The 19,455-nt window shown below is 45.2% G+C and overlaps 1 protein-coding gene across 12 annotated transcripts in view; it reads right to left on the bottom strand.

The window, feature by feature from the left end:
* QKI (QKI, KH domain containing RNA binding) overlaps positions 1-19,455 on the bottom strand; it is a 265,388-nt gene that overhangs the window by 136,615 nt on the left and 109,318 nt on the right. For 11 of the 12 annotated variants that reach the window (XM_006115173.4, XM_006115169.4, XM_006115175.3 and 8 more), the window contains exon 3: positions 8,419-8,535. The exons of the other annotated variant lie outside the window; for it this stretch is intronic. In XM_006115173.4, coding sequence (XP_006115235.1) covers positions 8,419-8,535 — 117 coding nt within the window. The remainder of the gene's footprint in view (positions 1-8,418; positions 8,536-19,455) is intronic. 12 annotated transcript variants of the gene reach the window in all.

Genomic DNA, 19,455 nt, shown 5'->3' with positions numbered 1-19,455 from the left:
AAAGCCAGGTGATCAAGGCATGTCCCTATGAGCAGCCAGAGACTGCAAGGAAGGATTAGTTGGGAGAAAAGGGAAGATAACCCCTTATTCTAATTAATTTTTTTTTCTTCCTTTCTTTTCTTCTGACTATATATATTTCTTTTTCTTTTAAACTAATGAAGTAACTAACTAAATAAAAACTAACTAACAATTATAATTAACTATGACTGATTCTAGAAAATATAATCATGTAGACGCCCAACAACTAAGGAGCACTGCTGAGTCCATCTGTAGCCAGAGGCAGCAGAAAAGGAAACGAGGAAGGAGGGGAAGGGCTCACGCATGTGTGATGCCTGCAGCCTAACAGCGCATGGCTGCTGGTGAGCTCCTGCACAGCCCCAAGGACACTGCTATGAAATCTCTGATCTGAGGCTCAGTGGCAGTACATCCACCTAATGTGGAGCACCCACAGGGACATCTCTCAAAGAAGAATGAACATCTATATTTCCATATCTATCTTGCTAACGAAAAGTTACTCACCTTGTGCAATAACGAGGGTTCCTCGAGATGGGTCCCCATGGGTGCTCCACTCATGGTGTTGGGCTTGTCCCAGCGCTGCAGTGCGGAGGCTTTGCACAGCTGTTTCTAGCCAGGTGTGCCTCCGCCATTTGCTCTTCGCACGCACCCGGCTTCCCTGTCAGTTCCTCTCACCATTCTGTATCTATAAGGATACAAAGAATAAACAACTCCGGAAAGGGGAGGAAGGGTGAGTCGTGGAGCACCCATGGGGACCCACCTCGAGGAACCCTCATTACTGCACGAGGTGAGTAACGTCTCGTTCCTCTTCAAGTGGTCCCTATGGGTGCTCCACTCATGCTGACTTCATAGCAGTGCTCAGGTTGTGTTCCTGGAGTTCAGGCTTGTCAATGACCGAAAGCACAGCCAAGGACACTGAATGGTCAGGAATCCATCTACTCATGACTGCGTAGTGATTTATAAATGTCAGGCTCGAGGACCATGTAGCCACTCTGCAGATTTCTGCTAGGGAGACTCCTTTGGCAAACGCTGTAGACATTGCCACCGCCTTCATAGAATGTGCTTTAGGCAAAGTCTGGAGGGACTTGTTTCTCATCGTGTGGCACATAGTGATACACGAAACTATGATGTTGGAGAGACTCTGAGAAGACAATGCATTACCCTTCGAGCGTTGCGGTATGGATATGAATAGGTGATCGGTCTTACGCCATGACCGTGTTCTGTCTATATAGAATGCTATAGCTCGACGTAAGTCGAGGGCGAGTCTCAAGTGGAAACATGTGGTTTTGGATAGAAGACAGGCAAAATCAATGGTTCGTTGATATGAAATTGTGTAGCGACCTTCGGAATAAACACTGGATAGGTACGTAAGGTCACTGCATCTTTCGTAAAGACTGTGAAAGGTGGCGTTGCCATGAATGCTGCCAGTTCGCCCACCCTACGAGCCGATGTAACAGCCAACAAAACTACTACTTTTGTGTTGAGCATCGGTAAAGAGATGGTGGCCAACGGCTCAAAGGGTGGGTACATTAATGCGTCAAGTACCAAGTCTAGACTTCATGAGGGGGGAATGGGTCTTCGTGGAGGTTTAAGGTTCACTATACCCTTAAGCACCCTCTTGGTCATGGGATGAATAAAAACTGACTGACCCTTGAAGCTTGCATGAAAAGCAGTGATAGCTGAGAGATGAACTCTCAGGGTAGAAATTGAAAGGCCCGCTTGGTGTAAGGAGAGAATGTAATCGAGAATGTTGTACATTGGTGCAGAATGCGGTTGAATGCCAGTTTCTTTGCACCAAGCAACGAATCTTTTCCATTTCGCCAGAAGACTTTCTAATGGTGTGTCTCCTTCTGTTTAATAATACTGTCTTTACAGCTTCTGAGCAAGACTGCTCCTCTACCCTGAACCAGCTATGAACCATGCTGTCAGGTGAAGACACTCTGGTCTGGGGTGAAGCAGTAATCCCTGATTCTGGGAAAGGAGGTCTGGGAGGAGCGGTAAGGGCCACGGTGGTAGTAGGGACATTCTGTGGAGGAACAGGTACTATGTCTGCCTCGCCCAGGCTGGCGCCAGGAGTATGATCTGGGCTGCATCCTCCTTGACTTTCTGTAGGACTCTTGGGATAAGCACCGTCGGTGGAAACGCATAAAGCACGGGTGCTTCCCAAGGAATTGTAAGTGCATCTTCCAGAGAGCCCTTTCCTATACCTCCCCTGAAACAGTAAAGGTGACACTTCCTGGCTTTGTAGGTGGCAAACAGATCTACTTGAGGTATTCCCCAAGCTTGAAACACACTGTGTAAGACATCGGTGTGGATTTCCCAATCATGATTCTGAGGGAAGATTCTGCTTAGAGCATCAGCTGTGACATTGCTCGCGCCTGGTAAGTAAGACGCCACTAGTGGGGTACGGTTTTTTATATACCAGTTCCATAGATGGACTGCCTGCGCGTACAGTCATCGTGATCTTGCTCCTCCTTGTCGATTGGCTAAGTCATGTAACAGTTGGAATCGCTCTCGAGGTAAGTATGCGCGGGCCATGGCGGAATTGAGCAGTGCACCTATGAAGAGTATGGCTTGCGTAGGGTCAAAACGACTTCTGCTCCTTGATGATGAGGCCGAGCAATGAGAATGTCTGTCTGACTAACACTACCATGCGCTGGCTTCTTGCCTGGACCTGCCTTTTATGAGGCAGTCGTACAGATATGGAAATATGATCACATCCCTATACCACAAGTGAGCCGCCACTACCGCCAGGGTCTTGGAAAATACCCTGAGAGCAGATGCAAGACCAAATGGTAGCACTCGATATTGGAAGTGATCGTCGCCTATCATAAAACGGAGAAAACGCCTGTGAGCTGGATGTATGGCTATATGGAAATAGGCATCCTGAAGGTCGAGGGTCACAAACCAATCGTCCTTCTCCAGTGACGGCAGTATCTTGGCAAGGGTCACCATCTTGAACCTTTGACGGTGGAGGTATTTGTTTATCCTTCTTAGATCGAGGATAGGCCTCCATCCTCCGGTCTTCTTCTCTATCAGAAAGTATCGTGAATAGAAGCCCTGCCCTCTGAACTGAGGAGGTACTGGTTCTATGGCTCCTATGGACAGCAAACGCTGAGCCTCCTGTTTCAGATGGCTCTCGTGAAAGGGGTCCCTGAAAAGGGTCGGGGTTGGTGGGTTTGTGGGTGGTATGGTCATAAAGGGAATGGTAAGCCCAGATGCCACCAGCTGTAATACCCAGCGGTCTGAGGTAATTGCCGTCCATTGATTTTGAAAAGGTCAAAGTCAATGGTGAAAAACATGAATGCCTTGATGTTGTTCCAACACAATAAGGGGTTGTTGCATGCCCTCGACCAAAGCATCAAACTTGCTGTTTGGGATTTTGTTGGTTGTTGGAACGGAATGGTTGGGTTCTCTTACATTGCGGACGCTGCCTCTGACGAGATTGGTCTATGGATCAGTGTTGATATTGTTGTCTTTGATAAGGGTAATTGTACCTCTTCTGGTAAGGATAATATTTTCTATGGTGAAACGGAGGTGTGTACATCCCCAGAGTGTGGAGCGTGGATCTGGAGTCTTTCCCAGAGTGCAGGATTTCGTCCGTCTTCTCTGCAAACAATTTGTTCTTATCAAAGGGAAGGTCCTCAACTTTTGCATGGAGCTCCTTTGGTACTGCTGCGGAAGCTAGCCAAAATGAACATTGTTATCGCAGTTGCCGTAGTAGGGGCTGTCATGTCTGCTGCATCCAAGGAGATTTGCAAGCTCGCCCCAGACGCTGTAAAAGTCTCTTGCACGAGGGACTTCAAGAAGGGTCGCTTGTTCTCTGGAAGGTACTGGAGAAGCTGGGAAATTTTTTCAAAGTTATCGAAATTATGGTTTGATAATAAGGCTGCATAATTGGAAATATACAAGGGAAGGGTCGCCGAAGAGTAAACCTTCCTGCCAAATGTGTCCAGTTTCTTAACATCAGGAGTTGACTTATATTGTGATGCCTTGGCTCTTTGTTGTGCCGCATCAACCACAAGGGAGTTAGGCTGTGGGTGACTGAAAAGGAACTCCAGGTTCTTGGCCGGGACAAAATATCACTTATCGGCCTTGCAGCAGGTTGGTGCTACCGATGCTGGTGTTCGCCATATGGTGTCCGCTGCCTCCAATAATGGCTTCGTCAAGTGGTATGACTACCTTTGCACTCTGCCTGGGGTGCAAGTTTTTCAGTAGTCGATGTTGCTTCATTTGTGATTGTTCTACCTGTAATTGTAATGTTCTATTTCTTGGGATTGAGCCACCCACTTGAACTGGTCTTGGAATTGTTTAAAATCGACCGGTGAGGAAATGTCCTCTGGGAAAAACTGCTCCATGAGAAGACGAGGGTGAACCACGATGAACTGGATTCCCGGACTGATGGTCATCTTCCTCAGACAATTGACCATCTTCAAGATCTGAGTGCTGTGTCGTGTCTGCGCAACTACGTGATGGGGATGCCAGACGATGGTCAAAGTGCTGGTGCGGCGAAGATTGCCTTGCTGACTGTGGGTTGTAGTAGGAGGACTGCTGATAACCATAATGATGAGAATGTGGACGTGATGAGCATGGAGAAAGGCGGTGATGGTCGTAATAACAATCCGATGGATGAGGAGAGACACGTCTGGACAATCTATTGCTGGTGTGCCACCTCATGTGTGATATGTGGAGAGTGACAACAGGACCGCCCTTGTGGTGGAGAGTAGGATGGATGTCTATAATAGCTTCTGCAATAAGGGTGTCCATAGGGAGAGTCCCGCCTGTAATAGGTATGATGTCTGAGACTGTGATAATGATAGCTATGGCGTAATGGTGATCTATATGCTGCAGGTGAAAAAGAAGGACCTGGTGAGAATCGCGGGGAAGGGGAGGGGTTACTTTCCTGCCCCCGAGGAATGGATGGCTCCCCCAGGAGCTGTGTATCTGGCCACCGCTGCTGCTCCGGCGCCGGTGCGCTAGTCAGCTGCTGCTGATGATTGTAGTCCAGTGCCAGGGCTGGCTGTAGTTGAGAAGCCCCAGATTGCAGCTGCGACCATGACCGAAGGAGTGCCGGTACCAGGGGGGTTTCCCCTGGTGCTGGCAGCATACCGGGCATTGAATGAAGCTCCGCAGCCGCCTGCCAAGGGGAAGAAAGCTGCGCCGGCGCATTCAAGCATTGCGCACCGCTTGTCCGTACTGCTGCAGGCTTCGGTGCTGGCAAAGCTGTCAGCTGGGTTGCCGGCGCCTGGATAGTGTTTTGCGGTGCTGCTGCCCGTGCAGCTTTTTCCTGGGCTTTTGAAGATCCGTGCGGTGCCAGCTCCTTTGCTGGCACCAGAGCTCTCTCTGCCCTGGAGGACATTTTGCTAGGCACCGCAGGCTTAACTCCCTTTGGCCCCGACCCTGAGTGGAGGGATCGTGGGACAGAGCCAGAGGCATGTTGATCCACCACCATTATTTCAGGTGGAATCGATCTAGCCGGGGAGATTCTTTTCCATTTCTCCCGCAGATCAGGGGAGAAGATCCTCCGCTTAGGGGTTCTCCCCCGTTGCTCAGAAGTTTTTGCATTGGGGCCCAGTGCCTTATCCAGCAGAAACATTTTTCATCTCATCTCCCTGTCATGGCGAGTTCGGGCTGTCATCTTAGAGCAATGCCCACACTTGTGGGGAGCATGACTTTCCCCCAGACAACAAACACACAATGAATGTCTGTCCGAAATTGGTATTGGTTCACTGAAGTGAGCACACTTTTTAAAACCTGGGGATCCAGGCATAATCAGATACTATTTCTTTTCAGAGAACAGGGTTTTTTTTCCCCTCTCAGCTGATCAGTGGCTTGTAACAGCAGGTAGCTGCCACAAGTTAGAGTTTCCTTAACAAGTCCTTTCTTGTTTGTTTGTGGGTTTTTTTGTAAATAAGAACAGGTAACAAGTAAAAACTACTAACAATAAACACTAACTAATTATAGGTTCCCTGAGGGAAGAAATTGTTGTGAGGAGAAAGACAGAGAGAGAGCTCCATCTGCGCTCAGGGATGGGTTGAGAGGAACTGACAGGGAAGCCGGGTGCGCGCAAAGATCAAATGGCACGTGCTGTATACTGCGCAGGCGCACCCGGCTGGAAACAGCTATGCAAAGCCTCCAAGCTGCGGCACCGGGACAAGCCCAACACCATGAGTGGAGCACCCACGGGGACCACTCGAAGAGGAAGTTGAGGTGTTTGTGATAAATGTATTAATAGACTATATTTGTAAATGTGCAAGAGTTTTTACAGTGTGAGAATTGAAACTGTGCAGAATTCCCAACCATAGAAAGATCAGACAACAAAATACTACACTTTTCTTCAAATGAACTTAAAATTCTTCATATCCGGATAGACACACCGCATTCATTCAAGCAAACATACAAAGCAATTTACAGTAAGCAGGCTGTTCCTCCTAAAGCTTAAGAAGAAATTCTCACATATTTGATAAAGTTAATAAACCTGTTAAATACCTCTCCTTTATGAAAAGAGGTTACTATGTGCACAAAGGTCCTAACATTTGGGGACCGTTCTCAAAAGAAAGTTATATATGTAAAGTATAACATTTTTCTTCAAAACTGATCACTTCTGAATCATTTAAATACATGCTATATTACACTAACTTTAAAAAACAGAGCCATCTTATTTCTCTATTATGGCACGTCACATCAACCAACCTTAAGTTACAATGGAAAACATACATGTCACATTTCTAAATTTTCTTTCAAAACGTATTTTATTTTCTCTACTGAAGATAACGTTTATTTTTGGCTTCCATATATCTCACGTATCCAGTCACTAATGCTATTTTTCTTGGCTTTGGAAGATATGAAAAACATGCTTAAATAACTTTCTATTCTTGGAGAATTAATATTTTAGAATATTCATAGCCATTTGCACAGTTTCATTTAAGCAGGTCATCTTTAAAAAGTAAACCAAAATATGGAATTTTCTAGAAAACTTTTGGTGTTAATTATCATTTTAAAAGACCATACACGTTTTGAACTTAGATTCATTTTGGAAGCACTAACATTAAGTTTTGATAAAATATCTTGATTGCAAGGGGATTAAAGAAAGGAAGATGAGAAAAAATTCATTCTGATATACAAAAGAAAAGCCTTAAAACTTGTTAAACATATTTCAGTTGAGTAAAAAGCACCAAAAATAGCTTTATATTGTTGTTTGTACATATACATTACATGTATCACTTCTCTCATGATTTGTGAACATTAAGTATTCCATGTTTAAAGACAGCTGTCAAGTGACTCAGCAAGTGAGACAGACCCGCCAGCAACCATTAACATTATAATTTTTCTAAGGTCAGCAACTCTACATTTGATTACATTTATTCACATGGACAAATCAAGACCTTGCCTTACTGGAGAAAAACAAGTCTCTGGAGCAAGGTTAAGGACCAGTAACTACAGAAATATTACAAATGAGTTAAGCGCAGAATTAGGTTATATTTGTTCAGTGAGCAGAATATTTGTTGAGTAGAATAGTTGAAAAATGCAGTTTCATTCAATCTGAAACTATGTGCAAATTATTGCCAAGTTTGCCAAATATAATTGAAGCAATATAGGACCAGAAGGGACCGAGAAGTTCTCTAGTCCAATCCCCTGCACTCAAGGCAAGACTAAGTATTATGTACACCAAGGGTTTTCAACCAATGTTACCCCCAATTGTTTCCATCCATGAGCATAATTAATGTTTTTATGGGCACTGAGCCATATGTGCAAATGAGTATCACCAGTAGAAACAAAAACCATGGCTGTGTAGATGTGCTAATAAGCTGGGCAACATTTGCATTTCTCCTCAGTGGCTACAGAAATGAACAGCTTACAGGTAACACTGTTGCCCCGTTTCTATCCTGCTGAAGACTACAAGAGATGCTCAAACTTCTCCTGTCACACCCTCCCCATACCAGTAATACAATCTGTCTGTAGCCCTCTCCCCATTATTGCATAATTGGTGTAGTAAAGGAGCTGGGGGTGAAGACAGAACTGGGGGCAACAGTGAGGATGGTGTAAAAGCTGGATCTACAGTTGGAGCTTGGCACTCATTGAAAGACCTGACTTTTTTAAAATTCAACAGATAATTCAAAACCATAGAGAAGGGAGAGAGAAATGGGGAGAAATGTTACTGAATACGCAAATTGTGAAATCTCTTACTTTTCCAAGTGTTTCTCCAGATGAAGTAAAGCATTCATAAGGATGCTACTCAAAAAAGAGTATTAAATAAGACTGTAACTGTATGGCAAAAAATGTTAGGTAGGAGAATAGTTTTTTTAAGATGTTCACAGTTATTATGCATTAGGAAAATGTATGACTTATATACTGTGCATAAAATCCAAACACTGGAAAAAATGCCACTTTTCAAAAACCTACCTTCTTTTTGTCCCTCATTGAGCCCTTTCCTCGGACCATTATTTTGCATCCAGTTTCTGCTTCTAGCTGTTTAGCTGTTAGTCCTCTGGGACCAAGGATTCTTCCCACAAAATTAAACTAGAATAAAGAAATACAGAAAAAAATCTTTACTTCTCTTTAAATACACCAATCGCAAAATTATTCAAAAATAAAAATACATTTACAATTTTAAGATGTTAGATGTTGCACAAGAGCTTATACTAAACCCCTTAACTAAATAAGACAAGAATGCTAACATTTGTTAAGTAAATCATGTTTGTAATCTTCATGCTCACAAGTTAAGTTTTCCTAGATCCTAAATTCTCTTAATTTACAAAAACATTTTGAAACACCCAATTCCAAAATTCTTGCACATTTACTGAAAACAAAAACATGTGAGAGAATAAAGAAATAATTTAAGCAACATAAAATACTGTATACAGTAGCAAAACAAGGATTAAACTTCAGTTTTTAAATAGAGGGGAAAAAAATCATCAGAATGCTGGACTTCTCTTTTCCATAATCAGGACCTAAGAAACAAGGGAGATTTCTATTCTGTTGATTCCCTACTAGCTTTACACAGAAAACAGCCAACAGAATTTTTGTGTGCTGTAAATTTCAGTCACAAAGGAGGAATATTTTAAACATCATCGCTTTTATTCAATTTAGTGTTTGTGTTAAAGGTTGATAAGGAACTGGCTGCCATCAACAAGGGATAGCCACAATTCTAGCCAGTAAAGTTACAATTCTAGCCATCTGTAAAGTTAATATTTATATTACAGTTTATTAGATTAACTGTACTCAGTGCTGATGTATTACTGAAACATATTTTTTCAACTAGTTTCACTTTTAACACTGCAATTCCAATAAACTAAATATTCAATGCATCTTGGAATTTATATCCATGTAATATATATGAACAAGATTAACAATATGTATAAAAACATATTAAATAGTGTTTTTATTTCCCAAACCAAAAATCAAGTAAGAGAGAGTTAGGTTGAGAATACACACTAGTATTTTAGAGTAATCAACATTTCAGGAATGATAAAATTATCTCTAAAACTAGCTATATAAAACAGTAAATTCAGAGTAAATGTTAAACTAAAAAGAAATTTAAACATCAGGACACGTAAATGCACAGTGTGGGAACCCAAATCAACTTACTATCAGCCCTACCACAGGCTCTCACTAGAAAGGACAGACTATTTACCTAACAGGAATGTTGTAATACTTAATAAAGTGCTTTCATATACTCTGATTTAAAAAGATTCTGTAAGTGCAAATTAGCATTCATTAAAATTTGTAACACAATGAAATAACATTGAGTTAATACAATACCTACAAGTGTAAGTAAACATTAATTTCACAGCATGTGGCAGGCACAAACTTTAATTTTTGGTTAGTGTCCACTGCTTAAGACTGATCAAAATTACTCTAACACAAAAAGCAAATATCTTGCCTAGATGTCAAACTATTTTAGAGTGACTATACTGTGGGGAAAACGGTATCATCTACTGTTTTGAATACAGGGGGTCCCTGCTATAAGTCACCCCAGTATACATCCGTTCCACACTGAAGTAGTTGACATTTGTAGGAACTGATGTGTTTTATAAGTCCTCCCATTCTCTGCTATACATCGTGCAAAACACTCCCCCCAATTTGCTTAAATGGAAGTCAGACGTGGGGAAAAAAATTCCCCGCTTTAAGTTGTTTTGCTATAAGTCCAAGTTTTTTTTTAACATATCTTGGACTTATAGCGAGGACCCCCTGTACTGCTGAATAGCAGATTTCCAATACTACACATTATCAGGAATTAATTTAGTTTTAACAACATGTAAGCTTTACAAATTTTATTTTATTCTTACAGTAATGTTTGATCTGGTACTTCATACTTTTGATTAGATTTACCGTTTCATAAATCACCTGAAAGGAGTTCAGACAGATCTGATTTTTAAACTAACATACAGTAAAATCTTTTCCTTTAATAGGGTCATTCTTTTGCCAGGTATTAGTTGCTTTTAATTTCACTTCAATACTTTGTTTCGATTCCTGTGCATTTGGGAACACACAAAAGGATATTTTAAAAACACATAAGAAGAGAAGCTACTTGCTAAGGTTGTTAAAATATGATTATCAGACTAATCGTATAGTCAATACAATTTGCATCAATTATATGATTAGTTAATAGGACTGCTCTGCAGAGCTGCAACAGGGGTAGCTCCAGGAGCCGGCTCAAGGTATGACTGAGCAGTCCACCTGCCAACTCCGGGAGTCACCCAACACTGTGGCTTACACTTATGCAATAGTCGACTGGTCACTTACATCCCTACTACCAACCTTGCTGGCCCACACCGCAGTCTAAACCTGAACTGCATATCTTAATTTTATACATTGCTCTCACAGCCCTTCAGTGTCACTAGTAAGTCGTAATTTTAGTTGTACAGGCAGTCCCCGAGTTACGCGGATAACGGGGATTTTCTCGCTCCGGAGGACTGGAGCGGCGGGACGCCCAGATGTGCCGCGGTCCGCCACCCCCGTCCTCCGGGGCGAGAAAAGCTGCTCCCCGTCTCCCTGGTCTGCAGGGAGACGGGGAGCAAAGCCTTGGAGCACGCCTGCAGCGGGACAGCCCGGGCGCGCTTGAGCTGTCCCCCTGCGGGCGTGCTCCGCGGCTTTGTTCCCCGTCTCCCGACCAGCAGACCAGGGAGACGGGGAGCAAAGCCGCGGAGCACGCCCGCAGCGCGACAGCCCGGGCGCGCCTGGGCTGTCCCGCTGCGGGCGTGCTCCCCGGCTTTGCTCCCCGTCTCCCTGGTCTGCAGGGCGACGGGGAGCAAAGCCGCGGAGCACGCCCGCAGCGGGACAGCCCAGGCGCGCTTGGGCTGTCCCGCTGCCCGCGTGCTCTGCGGCTTTGCTCCGTGTCTCCCAGGTCAGCAGACCAGGGAGACGGAGCAAAGCCGTGGATGACTTGGGCGATCCCGCCACCCCCGTCTCCCTGGTCTGCTGGGGGGGAGGGGACAGCTATTCTCTCCTCCCCCCAGCAGACCAGGCTTTTCTTGCCTACCCCTGGGGTAGAGCAGCTGGGGGCTGCTGGGTTGGTTCCGCAGCGCCGCTCCGGACCAACCCGGCAGCACACTAGCTGCCCTGCCCCAGGCGTCCTGATTCAGCCGCTGCTGGTCAGTTTCAGCAGTGGCTGAATCAGGACACCTGGGGCAGAGCAGCTGGGGTGCTGCTGGGTTGCTCCAGTAGCGCTGAGGAGCCGCGCTACTGGAGCAACCCAGCAGCACCCCAGATGCTCTGCCCCAGGCGTCCCCAAGTCAGCCGCTGCTGAAACTGACCAGCGGCTGACTACAGGAAGCCCGAGGCAGAGTTGCTCTGCCCCAGGCTTCCTGGAATCAGCCGCTGATCAGTTTCAGCAGCAGCTGACTTGGGGACGCCTGGGTTTCTTAAGTTGAATCTGTATGTAAGTCAGAACTGGCATCCAGATTCAGCTGCGGTTGAAACTGATCAGTTTCAGCAGCGGCTGACGCGAGTTTTGACTTACATACAGATTCAACTTAAGAACAAACCTACAGTCCCTACCTTGTACGTAACCCGGGGACTGCCTGTATAAGGGGAAACTACCATTCAGCAGTGAAATCCCTCTGTGTTCTTCAGAAGAACAGCAATAGAATCAGAAAAATGGAAATAGATGCAATGAAGCTGTGATGTGCTACAAAGGGGCTTAACAAAATGTTTAACTACAATAAGATACAAATCAGATATTTTTAACAAATACCAAGATACAACTGCATTCAATGTTAAAGATCTGGTAAACATTCTAGATGTCTAAGTTTTAATATCTTCTGATCTTAAAACATCTTAGATGTGTACCTGCTCTGCATTCACCTGCAAATTCACACAAAACAATATTTAAATTCTTGAACAGCAGCAAGCTGAAAGTGATTGCTCATCACTGATTGGGACATACAATGAAAGAAAATAGTTAGAGATTAATTCAAATACCAGGCTTCTTCTTTAACAACTCCACACTGGACAGAGGCTCCCGTAACTCCACACTATCTCATCTGTCCCTTGTCTATTATGTGACAGATAAGATATTTAACAGAGTTGTATGTGGGGTTACAGGACTCCCACTAGTAACCAGGATCATACTTAATCATACTTCTGAATCCTGTCACAATCTTCCCACAAAGGGGAATCCAAGTCTGCCAAGTCTTACTTCAGACCATTTCTCCAGTTAGTCTAGATGAGTTTGAATTTTAATCCTATCCTCTCCTAGCTTGGCATCATCCATAAACTTTAGAAGTGTTCTCTATGCCACTACATTGGTGAAAAGATATTCAACAGACCAAGATGAGAATGGAACCCTGCAGGACCCCACTTGATATGACCTTCCAAGCTTGACTGTCAATGATGGCAAATACTCTCTCTGAATGGTTTTACATACAGTTACGCACCCCACTTTACAGTAGCCTCCATCTAGGTTGTAGTTCCCTATTTTGTTGACAAGGTTATGCAAGATGGTATATCATACACCTTATTAGCATCAAGATATACCACTATCCTAAAGGCTTGTTACTCTGTCAACGAAGGCTATTTGGTTGCTTTCTCATGATTTGTTCTTGACAAATCCACATTGACTGTTACTTATTACCTTATTTTTCAGGTTTCTGGAAACTGATTGGTTAATTATTTGCTCCATTGTTTTTCTGGGTAGTGATGCTTACTGGTCTAATTCCTTAAGTTGTCTTTTTCCATTTTTTATAAGTTAGCAAATATATAGTAATTTTCTAGTCCTCTGGAATTTCTTCAGTCTTCTATGACTTTCAAAGATAATTGCTAATGGATCCCATATCTCCTTGGTCAGCTCCTTGAGTATTCTAGGATGTATTTTATCAGGCCCTGGTGACTTGAAAAAATCTAAATTGTCTAGTTAATTTTAACTCAATCTTTTCCTATTTTAGTCTGCTATCCTACCTCACTGGCATTCATTAAGTTAGATGTCCAATTGAGACTAAATTTTATGGTGAAAACAAAGTCATTTAGCACTTCTGCCATTTCCACATTTTCTATTATTATTTCCCACTCCACATCGAGAACAGGGCTTTACATCTCTAGCTCGCTTAAACTAATTTTGTGCCTTGGCCTTTCTAATTTTGTCCCTGCATACTCACATTATTGTTTATTCCTTTGACCTAAATTCCAATCACAGTTTCCTAATACAAAAAAAATTCTAGCCCTTATGTGGCCCGACTCAATCAGCCAGTTGATAGCCGACTTCATCAGGCATGACCTACTTCTAGAGTCCTGAGACCTGATGGCACTTAGCTACATGTGCCTGATCCAGGGAGGGTAACATCAGAAAGGAAAATAATTAGATACTCTTGAACTTAGGTGGGGTCCCCTTCTCCTGCACATGGACTAACAGAGAAGCAGCTGCACACCCCACTCCTGTTGGCTGCCTATACCCTGTTGTGCTGAGTATGTCTGCATAGAGAGTGCACACTGAATTGAGCAATCGCAGAAGCACCCATCTCTCACTACAGAGCATCCAAGGATGGTAGCAGTGAACAACAGGGCACTCCACCACTATCTTAAGATAGAGGCACTAACTTAGCCTTTAAAAATGAAGACCAAGCGGACCTTTACTTACGTCCATCTGAAAAGGCCTTATGGAAATGGCAGCCATCTTAACAGAGAAACTATGGCTTCAGACCTTTTCTAATTGATGTAACATAACAGCCATTGTGAAGACAAAATTAAGAAAAGCTCATTAATCACACTTCCCTTAATTACAAAACTTTTTTTTCATATGTATCCTATTAAGTTTCCAAAATTTCAACTATACTTTATATTTGCAACTAGTCATTTGTTACTTAGGAGGATCTAGAAAAAAGGAAAATGGACCAACGAAAATTTCTTGAAAGACCCATTTGAAGTTAAGTTTTAATTCAAACAGTTTTCCTTTAAAGTCCTTCAACAATCCATTTCACTGCCAGATGCATATCAGCTTTCTTTAAGAAAACAGATGAGGAAAAACGTATCCTGTCCCATGGAATTTGGCAAAAGACAGTTTCAGACAGTTAAATGGACTATCCAGATGAAAATTTATGAAGAAAATAATGACAAATGAATGAGAACACTACTGTCAAAATTGTAACCTTTCTGAAGATAACTGCAGATGATACACAGTATGGATGTTAGATAGTGATTAATTGAACAGTTGTGTAACCACACAAAATATCAGTTACAGTGCGCTTGGTCCCACTCCCGGGGAGGCAGCAGCCCCTGTCAGCAGGGGTCCAAGCTCCCTTAGGACAGAAGCAGCACTGACATCCCATGGAGCAGCCTCTATCCACAGGAAGCCTGGGCCCGGCACGGACAGAGGCTGTTCCACAGCAGTAGCCTCTGCACTGCCTCTGCTCCCCAGCACCGCTGCCTCTTGTAATACCACTACAGGAATGAAGAGATACCTGTCAACCAATTGAGCACAGGAGGGCTTGAGGAGTGTTGCTTCATGGGATGCCAGCACAGTCTCTGTCCACAGGGAGCTTGGGCTTGCCGTGGACAGGGACTGCTGCCATGATTTGCAAGTCACCTAAATGGAACGGACACGAGCAATTACTCTCAAAAGAAAAAACAGTTACTTACCTCTAGTAACTGTTGTTCTTCAAAATGTGTTGCTCATGTCTACTGCAAATCCTGCCTACCTCCCCTGTATTCCAGCAAGAAAGAACGGAGGTGGCAACCAGACCGCAGGAAGATAGATGTGTGAATATGCAGGCGTGACCACATCAGTGGGCTCCCCTGCTGGCCCAATGGGTACCACCGAAGGAAAAATCTTTTGACAGCTGTGCACGCAGTGCACTCACATGTAAATGGAATGGATGAGAGCAATCACTCAAAGAAGAATAAAAAACTCTACCAACAGACATTACTGGTTTCATTCAGGAATATTTCAGAGGCATGTGCAATTCAGAAATTGGCTTTAGTACACAGTTCTGTTGTGGATTTATTGTTCAGACCCAATAGTAAACAGCTAGAATTAGAATGTCAAACACTTACAAAAAAGTACCATAAAATTTAGAATGTTCAATGGGAGGAGGGGAGGGAGGTGGATTACCTAGATTACACAATATTAAACAATGGTTACAAATGCAGAAGTACTTGATAAAAGTTAGGTTAACTAGGGGGCTGTGGCCCCTGCTCACTACGCTTCCCCTCCCCACCCCCCGGGGTTTGAGGGGGTAGGCAAGCCTGGCTCTCCCCCGGCTGCTGGGGAGGAAAGAGGAAGGGAGGGCTGGGAGCTGCACCAGCCCCAGCCTCTTGCCCTCTTCCCCTTCTTGGCCATAGCCAGCCCGAGCTTCTCGTCCCCTCCCCCCCCATTCTCCTTCCCAGTTACAGCCCAGGTCTCTCGCTCCCTCTTTCTCCCCCGGCTGTCAGGCCTCCCCAGGCTGCAGCCAATCCTGGCCTCCTCACTGCCCCCCCCCCCCCCCCATTCCCTCCCTAGACTCTCAGCCCCTTGCCCCACCCCTCTCCCTGATCACAGCTAGCCTAGCCTCCCCTCAGTAGTGTGCACACTTCTCCGAGAACCGAATCCAGCACAGAGCCTCAGAGTTTTCTCCTCTCTCCCTGCCTCCACAGGAAGCGGACTTGCTCATCTTGCGGGGTGGAGGCAGAGGAGAGGGTTCGAGGCTGGAGCTCCAGGCAGGCAGCAGCCTGAGCAGGTGAAGGCAGCGGTTCCCCACTGTGTCCTGAGCGTCAAGGTCCACAGCTCAGTGAGGAGCAACTGCTGTAGACCCTGGCTCTGCTGCAGGTGAGCTGGGAGCCAGTGAGGGACCCAAGGAGCCCCTCCACACACCCTCTAGGGAGAGAAGGGGATAACCACTCTGAGCCATGGCCACCTCTTCCCCTTCTGGGGACTGTGTTGAAGCTGGGGGGCCGGTGCAACACGGAGTGATGTGATAACATCACTCTCTCACCCTGCAGGAAAAATGTATTACATCTAGAGAGAAACGTGTTGAGATTGCTTGTATGCTGCATGTAAACTGGTTTGCTGGAGTCCAAGATCCCTGACTTCTGCTCAGGCCTGGAAGTAAAGGTCCAGTGCCTCCTTTCAAACTGCTCCCCCAAAAGTAGGGCAGGCAGTTCTACAAACTTAAATTTGGGATTATTATAGCCCAGGCCCTGGTCCAGGGTGGGGCAGCCAAACAAACACAGTTCCCCAAGCATGAGCAAGGAGCAGAAGATTGCCACTTTGTATGTGGGGAGGTAGGGGGGACATGGGCCCTCCCTACTGCACCGTGTCCCGGCCCAGGGCTCTAGCAGTAGCAGCCCTGGCTGCTACTGATGTCAGTGGGGATCCGGCCTACAACACATTGACACCCTCTGTTGCAGGCCTGGACAAAATATGGCCCTCAGGCCTCATCTGGCCCACCAAGCCACTAGATCCAGCCCACAGAGGCACAGGGAAGCCCTAGGCAGGTCCCCCAGCTTGCCCCATAGCCCCGTGCAGAAACACGACTGCAGGCCTCTGTTTCTGTTTTAAAATTGGAGGGGAAGAGGGAAGTTTTAGGAGCTACCCCATACCTGGAACATTCCCATTGGTTGGTTTCTGGCAGAAATCAGCCAATGGGAGCTGCTTATTAGAATAATAGGCAGCTAAGAAGAATCACGTTCCCGCCCCCCGGCTCAGTTATTCATGAAGCACACAGCCCAGCAAGCAAGCTGGTGACTGGCTGTGAAACATTTTAAGCTCTGCAGGCAGGCAGGCAGGCTAGTTTGGCAGCTGACAAGTAAGTCTCTTGGCCACGGCCTGCTTCTGGCACCGCAACCCTTTCCTGTCCCAACTCTCCCTCCTCCCCCACTCAACATACCCAAACCCTCTGTCCTCCTTTTACACCGATACCCCCTCCTAGATCTGGCACTCCAATCTCCTGCCCCCAGATCACAATACCCTCCTACCCTAGGTCACATGCCAAACGCCTGCACTCTAGGCGCCTGCCCTAGGTCACACCCACCTGCTTCATTCCAACTCCCTCCCACACTCCAGTCTCTCTTCTGCACCTCAGTCCCTTACCCCAAGCTTCCTTCTGCACCCAACCTCCATTCCAGACCCCGCATCTCCATTAATATCATGGAAGAGTGCGGTCCTTGACCACTTTTCAAGATCTTGAATCCCCAAGATTCCCCATAAAAAATTATTGCCCACCCCTGCTCTGAGGTGTTAGACGGTCAGTCTGACAGTGGTCGGCTTCCCTGGGCCACTGCCTAAGCCCCCCTCGGCATCTACCTGGCTCCACGCTGGCTGCTGGTTCTCTGGGGTGTGGTAGTCTGAACCCTCAGGCACAATACAGAAGGTCTCCTCTTTGGAGCAAGGGCCCAGCATTCCAGGGCCCTTCTGGCTTGAGAGCTCAGGGCAGACCTCTGCTTCCCCCAGCAGCTCAGGCCTTACCGAGCTCCTGGGCTGTGTTTTTATACCCCATGCCCCACTCCTTGGCTTCCAGGAAGTTATAGGGGCAGGACTGGGTTCGGCCCACCCAGGCTTCGAGAGGAGCTCTTCCCCCTCAGGATCAGTGAATGGCCACCCCTGCACACTACACTGCAACAATGGGGGAATTTAAAGCTTACTTAATATCTGAGCCAGATGTAATTAAATGTTACAGGCCACATTAGAGCAAATATATTTTTAATTGCTTGATAAAGTCAATAAAAAAAATCACTATTTTAATCAAAGAGTATAATCAAAATATAGCAACATTATTTTAAGAGATTTCTCCCCTGCTTTACATATAACATTGTATACTGCTGGAAATGCAGAAGAATTCTGCAAGATTAATTTTACTGCTAAAAAAACCTCTCAGAATTACCAAGTTATTTACATTATTTTTTTGCTGTGGTAGAAAGGTCACTGGCACTCAATTCAAAAGTCTCTGGACGATTGTCTGATCACTGCATCTCTAATCTGGACTAACCAGATTATCTCTGTGATCTTGATAAAACACAGATTCTACTCGGCAGCAGGTGTTCCCATACTTAAAAAGAACCTTTTAAAAAGCAAATAATAAAAATGCAGCTGAGATTTAGAATGAATTACTAAATCCTTTAAATCCACATTATTCACCTCTAATAACCTGTGTGCTGAATGGTTTGAGAGCTTGTTTAACTGACAAACAGCTTTCAAATCCCCATGTAAATGCAATGGATCAGATGCATAAAGCCATACTAGCTTTCCAGGTCATTTTAATAATGGTAATACACATTTTGCAATACGTCTGTATAGTATAGCTTAGAAACAAAATAATGCACTTAAACATACAATTCATCCTATTAGAGGTCCTCATGCTCATTCCTAACAGATTATTCTAGCTATTAAATCTTCATATTAGCAACCAACTCTCTGAAGACTTCTATAAATTAGTTCCTGTATTTTATCATTAAATCTAAAAGGTATTTATTTTATTTAATGTAAAATTTGTAATTCTGCTTAAAAATATGTATGCATATAACAGCAGAATCTAAATATCAGCTACAGTAAACTTCCGATAATCTGGCACCTTTAGGACCCCAGACCTCTCATAGCCCCACCTTCCGATAGTCCGGCTTTGCCTCAGGCATCCCTGATTCAGCCGCTGCTGGTCAGTTTCAGCAGCAGCTGAATCGGGGACGCCTGGGGCAGAGCAGCTAGACTGCTGTCGGGTTGGTCCGGTAGCGCCGACCCTTGGCGCTGCGAGACCAACCCAGCAGCATCCCAGCTGCTTTTGGGGATGCCTGGGGCAGAGCAGCTAGGGTGCTGACGGGTTGGTCCCACAGTGCCACTCCTCGGCGCTACTCGACCAACCAGGCAGCACCCCAGCTGCTCTACCCCAGCTGTCCCCGATTCAGCCGCTGCTGCTATTGATCAGCGGCTGACCCAGGAAACCCAAGGCAGAGCTGCTCTTCCCCGGGCTTCCTGGAGTCAGCCGCTGATTAGTACCAGCAGCGGCTGAATCGGGGACAGCTGGGGTGCTGCTGGGTTGG

This window comes from Pelodiscus sinensis, chromosome 3 (genome assembly GCF_049634645.1).
Source record: "Pelodiscus sinensis isolate JC-2024 chromosome 3, ASM4963464v1, whole genome shotgun sequence".
Lineage (NCBI taxonomy): Eukaryota > Metazoa > Chordata > Testudines > Trionychidae > Pelodiscus > Pelodiscus sinensis.
Note: the sequence above shows the minus strand (reverse complement) of the source record. Positions and strands in the feature narration are given on the sequence as shown.